Source organism: Dreissena polymorpha, chromosome 13, assembly GCF_020536995.1.
Source record: "Dreissena polymorpha isolate Duluth1 chromosome 13, UMN_Dpol_1.0, whole genome shotgun sequence".
In the NCBI taxonomy this organism is placed as follows: Eukaryota; Metazoa; Mollusca; class Bivalvia; order Myida; family Dreissenidae; genus Dreissena; species Dreissena polymorpha.
The window spans coordinates 35,627,656-35,642,545 of record NC_068367.1 but is presented as its reverse complement, the minus strand read 5'-3'; the positions used below and the strand labels follow the sequence as shown (position 1 = coordinate 35,642,545).

The 14,890-nt window shown below is 34.2% G+C and overlaps 1 protein-coding gene across 1 annotated transcript in view; it reads right to left on the bottom strand.

Annotated features, from left to right (window-relative positions):
• LOC127856631 (uncharacterized) overlaps window positions 1–14,890 on the bottom strand; it is a 57,120-nt gene that overhangs the window by 6,853 nt on the left and 35,377 nt on the right. The window contains exons 3-8 of the mRNA XM_052392950.1: window positions 11,523–11,630; window positions 8,190–8,303; window positions 6,848–6,961; window positions 3,787–3,900; window positions 2,175–2,251; window positions 1,173–1,281 (exon numbers count right to left, since the gene is read on the bottom strand). Coding sequence (XP_052248910.1) covers window positions 1,173–1,281; window positions 2,175–2,251; window positions 3,787–3,900; window positions 6,848–6,961; window positions 8,190–8,303; window positions 11,523–11,630 — 636 coding nt within the window. The remainder of the gene's footprint in view (window positions 1–1,172; window positions 1,282–2,174; window positions 2,252–3,786; window positions 3,901–6,847; window positions 6,962–8,189; window positions 8,304–11,522; window positions 11,631–14,890) is intronic.

Here is a 14,890-nt window from a genome sequence, read left to right as displayed (position 1 = left end):
TTGATTGCAAACCGGATTTTAATATATCTAACAGTTTAAACATGTGCTTAGTCACATTATCTGAATGGTAAGCGGGTGGTATCCGTAAAACTTGTTTATTAGGTATGTGTATTACGGCTGCCATTTAAAAAGTGCTTGAAGGAAAAAGGTTTTTTCATAGTGCCACACAAGAGATGAACTGATAGCAAAACTTATATGCTTGAAGTTTGGCGATTTGGTTTTTTTTTCGAATGTGATGTCAAATGTTTTCACCATTAGCGTATATCGATTTTCAACAATGCAGCGGAGAGTCCGTTGTGTCAACATCAGCCTTTATCGTGGGCCAAAATGAAATGATACCGTTCTGACGGAGGAGTAAATTAGGTCGGGAACCACATTCTGTACATAAATGGTGATGTCACTACGTTTTTACTGGTGTGGACACAATGACGGGAACCAGTCATGATAACATAAACTTATATTCATGTATAAACGGCTAATACGCATTGAAATTGCACACGATACGTAATCCGAATTTAGCCAGGAGTTTTTTTACTCAACAAAATTTTAAGCCATGCGTATTTTCTTTTTTGTTCATGTGTATTTTACGCAAATACGCATCTTATCTGGACCTCTGCAACATAGTGTTGATCAGGAGGTCCCATTTTTCATTTCTACTCTAAGAGCGTTCAAAACATCTTCTCTTGTGACACAAAGTACTCGTTCTACGGAGAAAACATGCTCGATAGTAACTCTATAATCCTAGGGCGTTGGATGAAATCGGAATAAAACAATGAGTTAAACACTTTACTTCTTGGCTATTGATTATGTAAATGGAAAACCGATCTCAATATGTATAACATCTACAATGTATGAACCAAATTCATAGTTCTGTTAACGTTTATTTTGCATTTCAACTGGACTCTTTTATAAGTGACACGTCGACCGATACGACAACTACGGACTCTCTATTAAGGTTGGAACTAGAAACATCGTCAGTTACCTCAATCTCTTTTACCGTAAACATGTCTACTAAGTCATCGCCGAATTGTGTGTTAAAGTGTTCTGAACATATCAGATGGCATGGTAAGTAAATACGTATTTTTTCAACAAGACTTCAAGTACATGGTTAAGACATTTATCATTCATATATTTAAACTCCTTACATGATACTTGTAAATTGATTTGTTTACCAGTATTTACGACTTGTTGGTCGGATTCACTTTCATTCGCATCCTCGGTTTCTTGCATTGGCGTAATGAATGACACGTTTTTGACAGGATGTTTCGATGAGGGCTTCCCCTGAAATGTAGTCTCATTGTGAATGTCAATGAGTACGATACTCAAAAACATAAGCAATAAAAACAATTTACGAATTCACTGTTTTTATGAAAACATGAAGGGGTCGTAATGTTCTGACAATAAAAGCATAGTTTGGTTGGGAACGGACGGACGGAGCTGTACAATTCTAAATGCCCCGAACTTTTTTTCAGGCATATTATTGAAATTTACACATTAATTCAATGTGTCGTGAACAGCAATAAACAAATATGAAGAGCAATTGTCTGATGTTTGTTTTGCGTATAAGTGTTACGGCCAGCATAGACCCGAGGAAGATGATTTTTTTTAAATGTAAGAGAAAAACATTTATTTTAAAACTCTTATGGTTTTCGAGAGAAGTGTTTCTAAATTTATTTTATCTACTGCAATCAACAACAATTAAACAGTCACGGAGGGGTCTAATTTAAAGACAATGACATGTTTCGAACAGTTAGAAGTGGAAAATTGTACATAAAAATATAACATCTGTTTGCCTTGCTTCAACAAAATAAATTGTGGAGTTTTTATTTTATTTGTCAGCTCTAGTTGCTTCGAGTCAGTGGGACGGAACGGCTCAAACAATTTTCAAATTAGAAGACCAGTTATACTTTCCGGGAAATAATAAATCCGAAAATGCCTGAGCCGTTTAATACAAAAATTGCCCTTAAAAGACAAAAAGAATGAACGGAATGACGTCCGCAAGCACGAACAGACTGCTCACCATTTTTACACTGTGCTCAAGCGAGTTAACAACAACTATCAGGCTTTATCTGAATATCGTAAAGTTTATTGATAATCAATTTATAGCATTTGCAATTTCAAACAAAAGTGTTTATGCATCAGTCATCATTATTGAAATTCAGGAATTTGCATACATTTTCCGACGTAGCATCGTCCTGAAGCTCGCATTGAGGCTCATTTTCCTCCATATCCGCCTTATATTCAGCCTTGTCTGAAAACACTCCATGTAATGCATGTGTTTGTTTAAACATGTTCCATAGTATACATTGTTAACATTTAAGACGGTAACTAATCTAACACAACCAGAGACTAAATACTGACGTCCTGTCTATAAGAACCCTGGCCATTATAGATTACTCACTAACTGTTCCATGTGTTCCAATGTATTACTTACTTGCATTTAGTATTAAGTTTTATACTTCCATGGACTTCCGTTAACAAATCTATAAACACTAGTTACTGCAAAACTACTTCCTGCCGGAAACCACTATAGAACCACTGGACATTACTAACTTGCATCCAGCATCATGTCTCCTGTATCCAGTTTCCTAATGGTAACCAGTTTATAACCACTATAAACAACATACTGACGGGAAAAATGAAAGACTGCTGGAGACGTAGCACTGACTTATTGTAGGTTGTGTATGTCTTTTAACATAGTTCGCATTATTTTAAAAATCGGGTAATTTAGTACGATTTGGCGAAGGTTAACTCGCCTACAAATGTACAAATACTAGCAATCATAACCCATTTTGAAACGTGAGGACCTTTATAAGTTGTGGCATGATGGAATGTTGAAACGCAACGCGATGTATATTACATGTTTGACGAGCAACTTTCAACCCAATTTAATCGCTAACAACATTAAAAGAATGCTTGCAACAAAATGTATGCAATTGTGTGATCTAAAGTCACAAAAATGGCTTTGTTTGCATAATATAATAGTGATTTTGATTTTTTCCAAAAGAGATGGCGCCAATTCCAAGGAGTTGGCGCGAAGGAAAGGAGGTGACACCAATGCTCGATAAATGAATTAACAGACGTGAGACAATAACATCATTCCATGATGTATCTTTGATAGCTAAGGTTTCTTTTTGTATTTCCTTTTTAAGTAAAGACCTTGTGCCGAAATCTATTTAGGACATAAACACATTCTATAAAAACAAGATGTAAATATCTAAATGTAAAATTAACATACTCAATTAAGAAGTCAGCAACCTGAATAAAACGGATTGTTTTGATGTACCACCAACAAATGTAATACTCAATAAATCCAATAACTAAATTATCAATATCTTTTAATTAATTATAGAAAATAATTCTACAAAATAATCTACAACAAATTTGTTCATACAGTAAGATAATTTACGAAATTTTTAAATGATTTTATTTCTACTTTATAACATGAGTTCCTTCCCCCAATCCAAATGCTTAATTCAATATAAGGCAAAGGTCAGCAAATCTGTATTGGTCTTATATATGCACACATTTCGGTTTTCAAACCATTTATTAAAATCAAAATCAAATCAGGTAATGAAAACAAGCCCATAAGAACACGAACATATTAACTGCTTTACATGAGCCTGTCGCTGATTTTGCTGAACTATGGATTACCACGTTTTGTACAGAGGCAATTAAGATCGTTAATGATAGGAGCGTGTGGCGGCTTTCGCTTTTGAAAAGAGCAATACGGCTCTTCAAGACGGCAAACAGACCCGGATAAAATAAACGAGAACGCATACATACCGTTCGAACTCCCGGATTGTATTTGGTCATTAGTTTGGTCACGAAGGTCTTCATCTTGTTTAATCGGTTGCAGTCCGGATTGTGGATCGTTCGAATCCACAGCCTCTTGAATTTCTGTAAGTAAAGATATGATTTCGGTCGCATATGTGGTGGGTATATGACCTGAAATGTAATTGCATTACCCAGGACAAATACTGATTCCAAAAGCTTTTGGCCTTGTTAGCTATCGAGTTTAAATCAATATATTTTAAACTTAAATATGCATTATTAACGACCTGGTATGCTATTTTGCAAAACATGCAAAACATAATCTCATACTGGATGAATAGTAAAAAATACTCGAATCATATTTTTAAATAGCGTGTGTATCTACTAAACGTGTCTGTAATAACTAGGTTTGCCGATAAGGCTGAAATATGGACTCGCGATTAAGCTTACAACTTGCTAAATCGACAGTCACCTCGATCGTATGCACGAGTTCTGTCTTTAAAGGTGTCGTGGGGCTGCGTATAAAATTGTTCTGAACGTATAAGATGGACTGACACAAAAAGGTATAACTTTCATCTGCTGTAACTAGACTTGAATACGACCAACATACATATCTTTAACAATCTTAGATTATATGTGTTTATTACGTTATTTACCATTGTCTGAAACCGAGGACTCGGATTCTCAATCGCTCGAGTCCTCAGACTTTAAGGGACCTTTTCACGTTTTGATAAATTGACAAAATAACAAAAAAAGTGTTCAAATTAACAACTTTTTGTTGCTGTACGGATATTTGTGAGGAAACAGTTTTACTGAACATGCTTTTAAACATCCATGATATGCATCTATCGAAGATTAAAAACCTGAAAATGATAAAGAGTTGCATCGCGAAACGATTGAATAATTTGCAGAGTTCGATTGTTGTTGTTATCCCCACGCTTTTTGAAAAAAAGGTGGGGATATTGTGGTTATCTCCGCCGTCCGTCCGTCCGTCCGTCCGTCCTGGCCACTATCTCCTCCTACACTAAAAGCACTAGAACCTTGAAACTTACACACATGGTAGCTATGAGCATATGTGCGACCCTGCACTATTTGGAATTTTGATCTGACCCCTGGGTCAAAAGTTATAGCAGTTGGGGTGGGGCCGCGTCAGAAATTATCACTCATTTTTTTAGGTTATTTAACATTTACTTCTTTATTTCTACACCGATTCACTTCAAATTGATACTGGACCTCTCTTATGACAATACGGTCAATCTCAACCATGCATGGCCCCATTCCCAACCCTGGGGCGCCCCGCCCACATAGGCCACACCCACCAAAAATTTCCATTTACTATAATTTTTTCATTTCTACACCGATTCACTTCAAATTGATATCGAACTTCTCTTATGACAATACAGTCAATCTCAACTATGCATGGCCCCATTACCAACCCTGGGGCGCCCCGCCCACATAGACCACACCCACCCAAAATTGCCTTTTACTATAATTTCTTCATTTCTACACCGATTCACTTCAAATTGATACTGAACTTCTCTTATGACAATACGGTAAATCTCAACTATGCATGGCCCCATTACCAACCCTGGGGCGCCCCGCCCACATAGACCACACCCACCCAAAATTGCCTTTTACTAATACTTCTTCATTTCTACACCGATTCACTTCAAATTGATACTGAACATCTCTTATGACAATACGGTCAATCTCAACTATGCATGGCCCCATTACCAACCCTGGGGCGCTCCGCCCACATAGGCCACACCCACCCAAAATTGCCTTTTACTATAATTTCTTCATTTCTACACCGATTCACTTCTAATTGATACTGAACTTCTCTTATGACAATACAGTCAATCTCAACTATGCATGGCCCCATTACCAACCCTGGGGCGCCCCGCCCACGTAGACCACGCCCACCCAAAATTGCCTTTTACTATAACGTCTTCATTTCTACACTGATTCACTTCTAATTGATACTGAACGTCTCTTGTGACAATACGGTCAATCTCAACTATGCATGGCCCCATTACCAACCCTGGGGCGCCCCTAGGTCAAACATGCGGCGTGGGGATACGCGTCGGCCTCTGCCGCGCCATTTCTAGTTATATTTTGTGACACTACGAGGATTGCTTCTATAAAGTATACATGTGAAATACATCACTCATTGTTTGAGAACGAATGGCCGAGTGGTCTAAGCGTTAGACTTAACAGAGCACAGTTGAGTGTTACTTTTAAAATTTTGTTTCTTTTTTTAGAGCTTTTAAGGATCCAATCTTTATATTGATCAATATAAAGCATTTAATGACAGACTTCAATACATGCAAAAACCTGTGAAAATGTCCATTACCACAGTATTTTAATCAGAAATACTTTGTTATTAGACATTTATTGATATAAGTACAAAAACAGATATATTTATTGTTAAGTCAATTTTAAACTTGCATCAAAGCAAATGGTTTAAGATAAGTTTTGTCGAACTATATCACAGAGCTGCAATTCGATAAAATCGTTCGTTTTACGTTTATATTTCAAAATATGTTATACTCAATAAATCAAATAACTAAATTCTTAACACTTTTAAAATAATTCATCTACCACAAATGTGTTTATACAGTAAGATAATTCACAAATGTTTAAAAGATGTTACTTTTACTTGAAGCAATACATTTTGTCCACTTATCAAAATGATTAATTTGATAAAAAAGGCAAATGTCAACGAATTTTTATCAGACTTTATTCTTTACACGTTTCAGGTATTAAAATTGTTGCGGAAAATTACAACTAAATCAGTGACTGAAAAATCAGCATGTAAAAACATGAACATGTTACCGCTTTTCAATGCAATTGTGTGTTTCATTCATTCCATAAATATTTACTTTTCACATTCGTAGAGGCAAAGACAGTGATAGTCGCTGTTTTTGCTGAACTATGGATTACCACGTTTTGTAAAGAGGCAATTAAGTTCGTTATTGATAGGGGCACGTTGCGGCTTTTGCTTTTGAAAAGGGCAATGCGGCTCATCAAGACGGCAAACAAACCCGGGTAAAAAACGAGAACGCATACATACCGTTCGAACTCCTTGATTGTACTTGGGAATTAGTTTCGTCACGAATGTCCTCATCTTGCATAAGCGTTTGTTGCCCGGATTCTGGGTCGTTCAAATCCACCGCGTCTTGAATTCCTGTAAGCAAAGATATCTTTTCGGTCGCATTTGTATTCGGTATGTGATCTGAAAAATAATAGCATTACCAAGGACAAATACTGATTCTAAAAGCGTTTGGCCTTGTGAGCTATCAAGTTTAAATTAATAGTTTTAAAACTTAAATCTGAATTAAATCTGAATTACTAACGACTTATGCAAAACATTCAAAACATATCTCATACTTTATGAATGGTAACACATTCTCAAATAATATTTCTTAAATAATTTGTGTTTTTATTTGACGTATCTGTAAAATACATCACTCAGTGTATGAACACGGATGGCCGAGTGGTCTAAGCGTTAGACTTTTACTCCAGCGGTTTGTGGTTCGAGCCCAGTTGAGGGTTACTTTTTTATTCTTTAATTTTATTCTTGTTTTTTTTACTGGAGCTTTTTATATCCAGTGTTTACATTTATCAATATAAAGCATTTAATGACAAACTTAAATGCATGCCAAAATCAGTGAAAAAGGTCCCTTTCTTATTACCACAGTATTTTAATGAGACATTCTTTGTTATAAGACATGTACTTAATTTTAGTACAAAAACTGATATATTTATTGAACATATGATTTTATTGAATCAAAGCAAATGGCGTTAGGTACATTTTGGCAAAATATATTATAAGACCTGCAGTTTGATAGCATCGTTCGTTTTACAATTATAACCCAAAATATGTTAAACCCAAAAAATCCAATAACTAAATTCTCAACACTCTTAAAATAATTCATCTACAACGAATTTGTTTATACTGTAAGATAATTCCCGAAATGTTTAAATGATGTTATCTTTACTTGAAACGATAAGTTTTGACCCCTAATCCAAATGCTTATTTTCATTAAAAGGCAAAGGTCAACGAACTTTTATCAGACTTAATTATGTACACGTTTCAGTATTCATATTGTTATGAAAAATAACAATCATATAAGTGACTGAAAAACAGCATATAAAACACGAACATATTAACGCTTTTGAATGCGCCCGTTTGTTTCATTAGTTCCACACATATTTACTTACACTGCAATAGTGTGTGTGTATTTAAGTGATAGTCACTGTTTTTGCTTAACTATGGATTACCACATTTTGTAAAGAGGAAAATTAAGATCTTTATCGATAGGAGCGCGTGGCGGATTTCGCTTTGAAAAGGGCTATGCGGCTCTTTGAGACGGCAAACAGGCCCGGGTAAAAAAACTAGAGAGTATACATACCGTTTGAACTCCCGGATTGTACTTGGTTATTAGTTTGGTTACGATTGTCTTCATCTTGTAAAAGCGGTTCTTTCTCGGATTCTGGATCGTTCAAATCTTCAGCCTCTTGAATTTCTGTAAGTAAAGATATGTTTCGGTCGCATTTGTGGTGGCTACGTGACCTGAAATGTTATTATCTGTAAGACTTTGTAAACATATACAAATTATTCATGGTGGTTTTCTTAATCAATGCTCAGTTTATTGCGTTTGTGATATTTAAGACGTAATCGTTTTGCAACACATTCTTTCGTCTACAGAAAATAACAAATCAAAGTTTAAGGAAAATAAAATTTAAGACGTTGACTTTGAAGTGTCACCCTGACATTTTACCGAGGTACATTGGTGTTGAAACAAATACCAATGGAGTAATGAGTAATTCGTATTTTACGGCTTTGATACAAAAACATCAGTTGTACTCAGTTCAAAATTATTTTAAGCGTGACTATTGTTCTAATATTTATAGCATTACGACCAATAACATTTATAGAAGAATGTATTTTCATTTAAATTATATACCAAATAAGACAATTTTAAGGTACTGAAAGTACCAAGTACCATTAAAAAAATGGACCGAAAAACCTGATAATATGCGCTTGACTTCTTGGTAGGGAAACTTGCTTAATTGTAAAAAAAAGTTGGCTTCTTGATTTCGTACATCATAAACAGCGATGAAACTTTCATATAATTACAAAAGTTGAATGTCAAAAAAACATAGATACTCAAAATGTATGAATATTTTGCAAAGTATTTCGTATAATAAAGTTAGGCCATAAAAAATCATTTTTCCTGAAAAAAAAATGTTATTTTTAATAAAGAGCACTCGACCGTATAACGATATTCATTAATTAAAAACAAAATCGTTCTTTCGATTTTCCCTGGAAACGAAGAATTCATAACAAAACGTCATGTTCAATCAACGGACAATAACTCCCTGTACAATTATTTTATCGGAACGACCAGACAATATGCGCATATTCATCTAAGCAGCAAGTTGCATAAACTATTTCAGCTATTTGAGGTCACTGTTTCCTGAGACAATGTTATACAACGTGAACAAAGCATTCAAGTTATGTTACTCATTCAAGTGCGAAAACAGCTTGAAAAATAATTTAAGAACGAGTTGAAGTTGTACGCGTGTTAGTTTTTAAAGTCAAAGGACAATAACGCAATTCGTTTTCTTAACACACAAACTAAATTTCATCAACTTTGAATTCGGACGGACGGACAAACCGGTAACTATTGGCCCGACTAAGAAACCTATGAAATGCAGACCATAATATGATATTTTGTTATTGGAAATTGTATTTATGTTTTAGCAATTTTTGGTGTATTTTATTTTCTGTATGTTTTGTGTTAATTTTGTCATTTGGAATTGTCTCAAAACTTGCAAATAAAACATTGCTGAAGTTGCTTTTTTTATTTAAAAACATAGAATGCGTCCAAATCTGGCCAGATCATAGCTGTCTAGTCCCGGAGCGAATCAGAGGGATACCAGAGTTCCTATCGGCGGTTTGGTCAGATCTCTCCCCCACCCAACATCACTAGAGGCAAACGACAGCCTGTTGGTATGAAATGATTTTCAGGCAATACATATTTACATTTGGGAGAACTCATTACCGATGTTGCAATGGTCAGACATTGATTTAACAAAAGCATTTTTCTTGACTCAATGAACAAACAAAAATGCAACACATTTATTTCAGCAATAACAGAAACAACTGTAACATTTCCTTGGTGTCATTTTTGGAATTTACAAACAATATAAACAAAATAATTACATTACGAATTATTTTGTTTGTAACTAGAAACATTTTCTTACACAACACACACTGTTTGATTTAAAAACAATGTAGATCTGACATTTTAGTTCAAGTATATAGTCTACAATTGTTACATCGGTTCCCTCAATGAAATTTACCATGGCACTTCTACTTTAGATACTTTGAAAGTTATCGGGGTTTTTTACACAACATTACCATTTTGGACGCTAAATATTATTGATATTTCGTATGGCAATGGCCTTAAATATCAGCGAAGCAGACTGTATAACAATGTAAATGACAATGCAATTTTATAAGGATGCCATATAGTAAATTTCGAAATGAATTTAGAGCTATACTCAGAAGACCACATAGTTTTTGCCCATAATACTTTGAGCAAATGTAGACATTCGTGTAATAAAGTACAGCTCATAGGACCCTGTTTACAGATTGCCGTATTAAAAAAATCAATTAATTTACAATCAAACCTTTAATATTTTGAATAAGTTTAAATAGTTAAAAGGAAAAAAAGTATTATACAAAATCATGTTAATTTCCGGGGGATTGCTTCCAGCATCTCTGGAAACAAAATCTTACTGGCAACCACTTCACCACGCAGACTTAAAGTTATTACATTTAACTTAAACCCTATGTCGGCCATACACTGTTGAACGTGTTTCTATTGTGATCAGTTTCACATGTTAACGACCTCATATTTAATTAACCACCGTATTTGAAAGCGACATACTTTGTTATAAGACATGTACGTAATTTTAGTACAACACCCGATATATTTATTGTAAAGTTAATTTTATACTTGCATCAAAACAAATTGTTTAAGGTAAAATTTGGCGAACTATATCATAGAACTGCACTTTGATTACATCGTTCGTTTTACGTTTATATCTCAAATGTGTAATACTCCATGAATCCTATAACTAAATTTTCAACACTCTAAAAATTCATCTACAACGAATTTGTTTATACAGTAAGATAATTTACGAAATGGTTAAATGGTGTTACTTTTATTTGAAACGATACGTTTTGTACCCTAATCCAAATTCTTAATTCTTAATAATCATTAAAAGGCGAACGTCAACGAATCTTTATCAGACTAAATTATGTATGTTTTTCAGTATTCAAATTGTTATGGAAAATAACAATCAAATCAGTGACTGAAAAACAGCATATAAAACACGAGCATATTAACGCTATTGCGCCTGTTTGTTTTATTTATTCTACGAATATTTTCTTACACTTCAATATTTGTTGTGTGTATTAATAATAAATGGATCAAATCGATTCGATTAAAATACGCGATTAGACGTTTATGGAGTAGATACATCACAGTCGGAGCGGCAAATACAGTGATAGTCGTTGTTTTTGCTGAACTATGGATTACCAAGTTTTGTACAGAGGTAATTAACATCCTTATCGATATGAGCGCGTGGTGGCTTTCGCTTTTGAAAAGGTCTATGCGGCTCTTCAAGACGGCAAATAGACCCGGGTAAAAAAAAATAGAAAGCATACATACCGATCCGATTCCCGGATTGTACTTTCACTTTAGTTTGGTCACGAATGTCTTCATGTTGTAAAAGCGTTTGTTGCTCATGATCGTTCGAATCCACAGCCTCTTGACTTCCTGTAAGTAAATATATGATTTCGGTTGCATGTGTGGTGGGTACGTAATATGAAATGTAATAACATGTAAGACTTTGTAAACATATACAAGCTATTGATGGTGGTTTTCATAATTAATGCTCAGTTTGTTGCGATATTAGAGACGTTATCGTTTTTCAACACATTATTTCGTCTACAGAAAGATAATAAATCTAATTTAAAGGAACATAAATTCAAGTCAAAGTCGTTGACTTTGAAGTGTTATCCTGACCTTTTACCGAGGTACATGGATGTTCAAACAAATACCAATGGAGTAACGAGTAATTCGTATTTTACGAGTTTGCTTCAAAAACATCAGTTGTGGTCAGATCATCATGATTTAAAGCGTCACCATGGTTCTAATATTTATAAGCATAACGACCAATAACATTGATAGAAGAATGTATTTTCATTTAAATTATATACCAAATAAGACAATTTTAAGGTATTGAAAGTAACAAGTACCATTAAAACAATGGACCGAAAAACCTGATACTAGTAATATGCGCTTGACTTCTTGGTAGGGAAACTTGCACAATTGTGAAAAAAAGTTGGCTTCTTGATTTCGTACATCATGAATAGCAATGAAACTTTCAAATAATTACAAAAGTTGAATGACTCATTAATGTAACATAGATACTCAAAATCTACGAATATTTTGCAAAATATTTCGAATAATAAAGTTAAGCCATAAAAAATCAGTGTTCCTTTGAGTAATAGCCAAAATTTGACCGCCAAATATTGTATGGAAACGTAGATGTAATGAGATTCAAAATGCTCGTTTTTTTGGCACAATACATTCCATTTTAATTTCCCGCAACGATATCTTTATCTACGACACACAAACACAAACATGGTAGAGGAACATGTGTTAAATATATCGTCCCACATACAATACAAAAAATAGCTTTTTGTATTGTGTTAAATGTATGTTGTTACCAGACAATATCTAGCGTTGAACTTTCGGAAATTGCTATATGGAACATTGATTTTATATGTGTTAATTTTTATTTTTCGAAATATTGTACGAACTATTCGTTGATTTTAAGTGTGTATGGGCTTTTAAATGAGAAATTGAGTGAAACGATCTGATAGCATGCTCAGGTCCACTGCAAGGGCACTATCTATAGGAAGTTTCAATCAATGGGGATCATGTGCTCCAGTGGATTCGCACAGATAAGAAAAGTTTACCAAACATGGCCCAATTATTATCCAATGATACATTATTGAATTATAAGAACGGAACGACTTGACAATATGCGCATACCTACAAGGTCACTGCAACTAGAGTTACATCGGATATTGAGAATTAGTTCTTAATACATAAAGTGTAAACGAATATTTCCTGAAAACAAATGTTATTTTTACTAAAGAGCACTCGACCGTTTAACGATATTCATAAATTTAAAAAATCATTTTTCGATTTTACGTGCAAACGAAGAATTCATAATAATACATCATATGTTCAATCAACGGATAAAACATCCCTGTACAATTATTTCATCGGAACGGGCATGTTCATCTTAGCAGCAAGTGGCATAAACAATTTCAGCTATTTGAGATCACGGTTTCCTGAGACAATGTACTAAAACGTGAACACAACTCATTCAAGCTTGTTATGTAGTTCATAAACCTGTGAAAACAGCTTGAAAAATAATTGAAGAACGAGTTGAGAGTGTACGCGTGTTAGTTTTGAAAGTCAACGGACAGTAACGCAATTCGTTTCTTTCCCACACAAACTAAATGTCATTAACTTTGATTTCGGACGGACGGACACAGCGGTTAATATTTTCCCAACCAAAAACTCAATTAAAACAATTGCAGACCATTACATAATATTTTGATTTTGGAAATTGTATTTATATTTAAGCAATTGATGGTGTATTTTATTTTTTACATATTTTTTGTTAATTGTGTCATTTGGAATTATCTTAGAAAAAATCTGAGAACGAGCGAATAAAACATTGTTGAAGTTGTTGTTGTTTTCATTTTAAAAATATAGAATGCGCCAAAATCAGGCAAAATCAGAGCTGTCCAGTCCAGGAGCGAATCAGAGGGAGACCAGAGTTCCAATCGGCGGTTTGGTCAGATCCCTCCCCCACCCAACCTCACAAGAAGCCAACGACAGCCTGTTGTTATGACAGAATTTTCAGGCAATACATATTTATATTTGTGATAGCTCATTTCCGAAGTGGCAATAGTCAGACAATGACTAATCATAGGCATGTATCGTGATTCAATGAACAAACAAAACTGCAACACATATATTTGAGCAATAACAGAAACAACTGTTACATTTCATTGGTGTCATTTTTGGAATATACAAACAATGTAAAAAAATAATGATAACATTAAGAATAATAATGTTTTCAACTTGAAACATTTTCTAACACAACACACACTGTTTGATTTAAAAGCAATGTAGATCTGACATTTATGTTCAACTTATATAGTCTACTATTGATACATTGATTCCCTCAATGAAGTTTACCATGGTACTTCTACTTTAGATACTTCGAAAGTTATCTGTTCGTTTTTTTACACAACATTACCATTTTGGACGCTAAATATGATTGATATGTCGTATGACAATGGCATTGAATATCAGCGAAGCAGCCTGTATAACCGTTTGAATGACAATGCAATTTTTTAAGGATGTCAAAATAGTAAATTTCGAATTGAATTTAGGGCTTTAGTCATAAGCCCACATATTGTTTTCCATAACACTTATAATGAAGTACAGCTCAAAGGACATTGATTACAGATTTTCCTATCTAAAAACAAATATTAATAAATTAATTTACAACCAAATCTGTAATATTTTGAATAAGTTTAAATAGTTACAAGGAAAAAAAGTACTATACAAATGTGTCTGCCCCGGGGATTGCTTTCAGGATCTCTGCAAGCAAAAGCTAACTCGCAACCACTACACAACGCAGACTTAACGTTATGACATTTAACTTAAACACTATGTCAACCATACACTGTTGTTGCATTTGTCAAATTATCGATGAAAAGCGTTATAAACGCTTTATAATTTTTACCATTTGGGTTTATGACAATTAATAAACGAACTAAGGGTGTCACGTTTACAGATTTTTCTAAACGTTTAAACGAAATGAAATAAACGAAACGTTACCGTTTAATCGGTATCCCTTTGTCCGTTTAAAAAGCATCAGTACCATCGCATTTCCAAACCGAAAATAGTATTTTATTTCCGGAAGTAATATTCAGTGCATATCC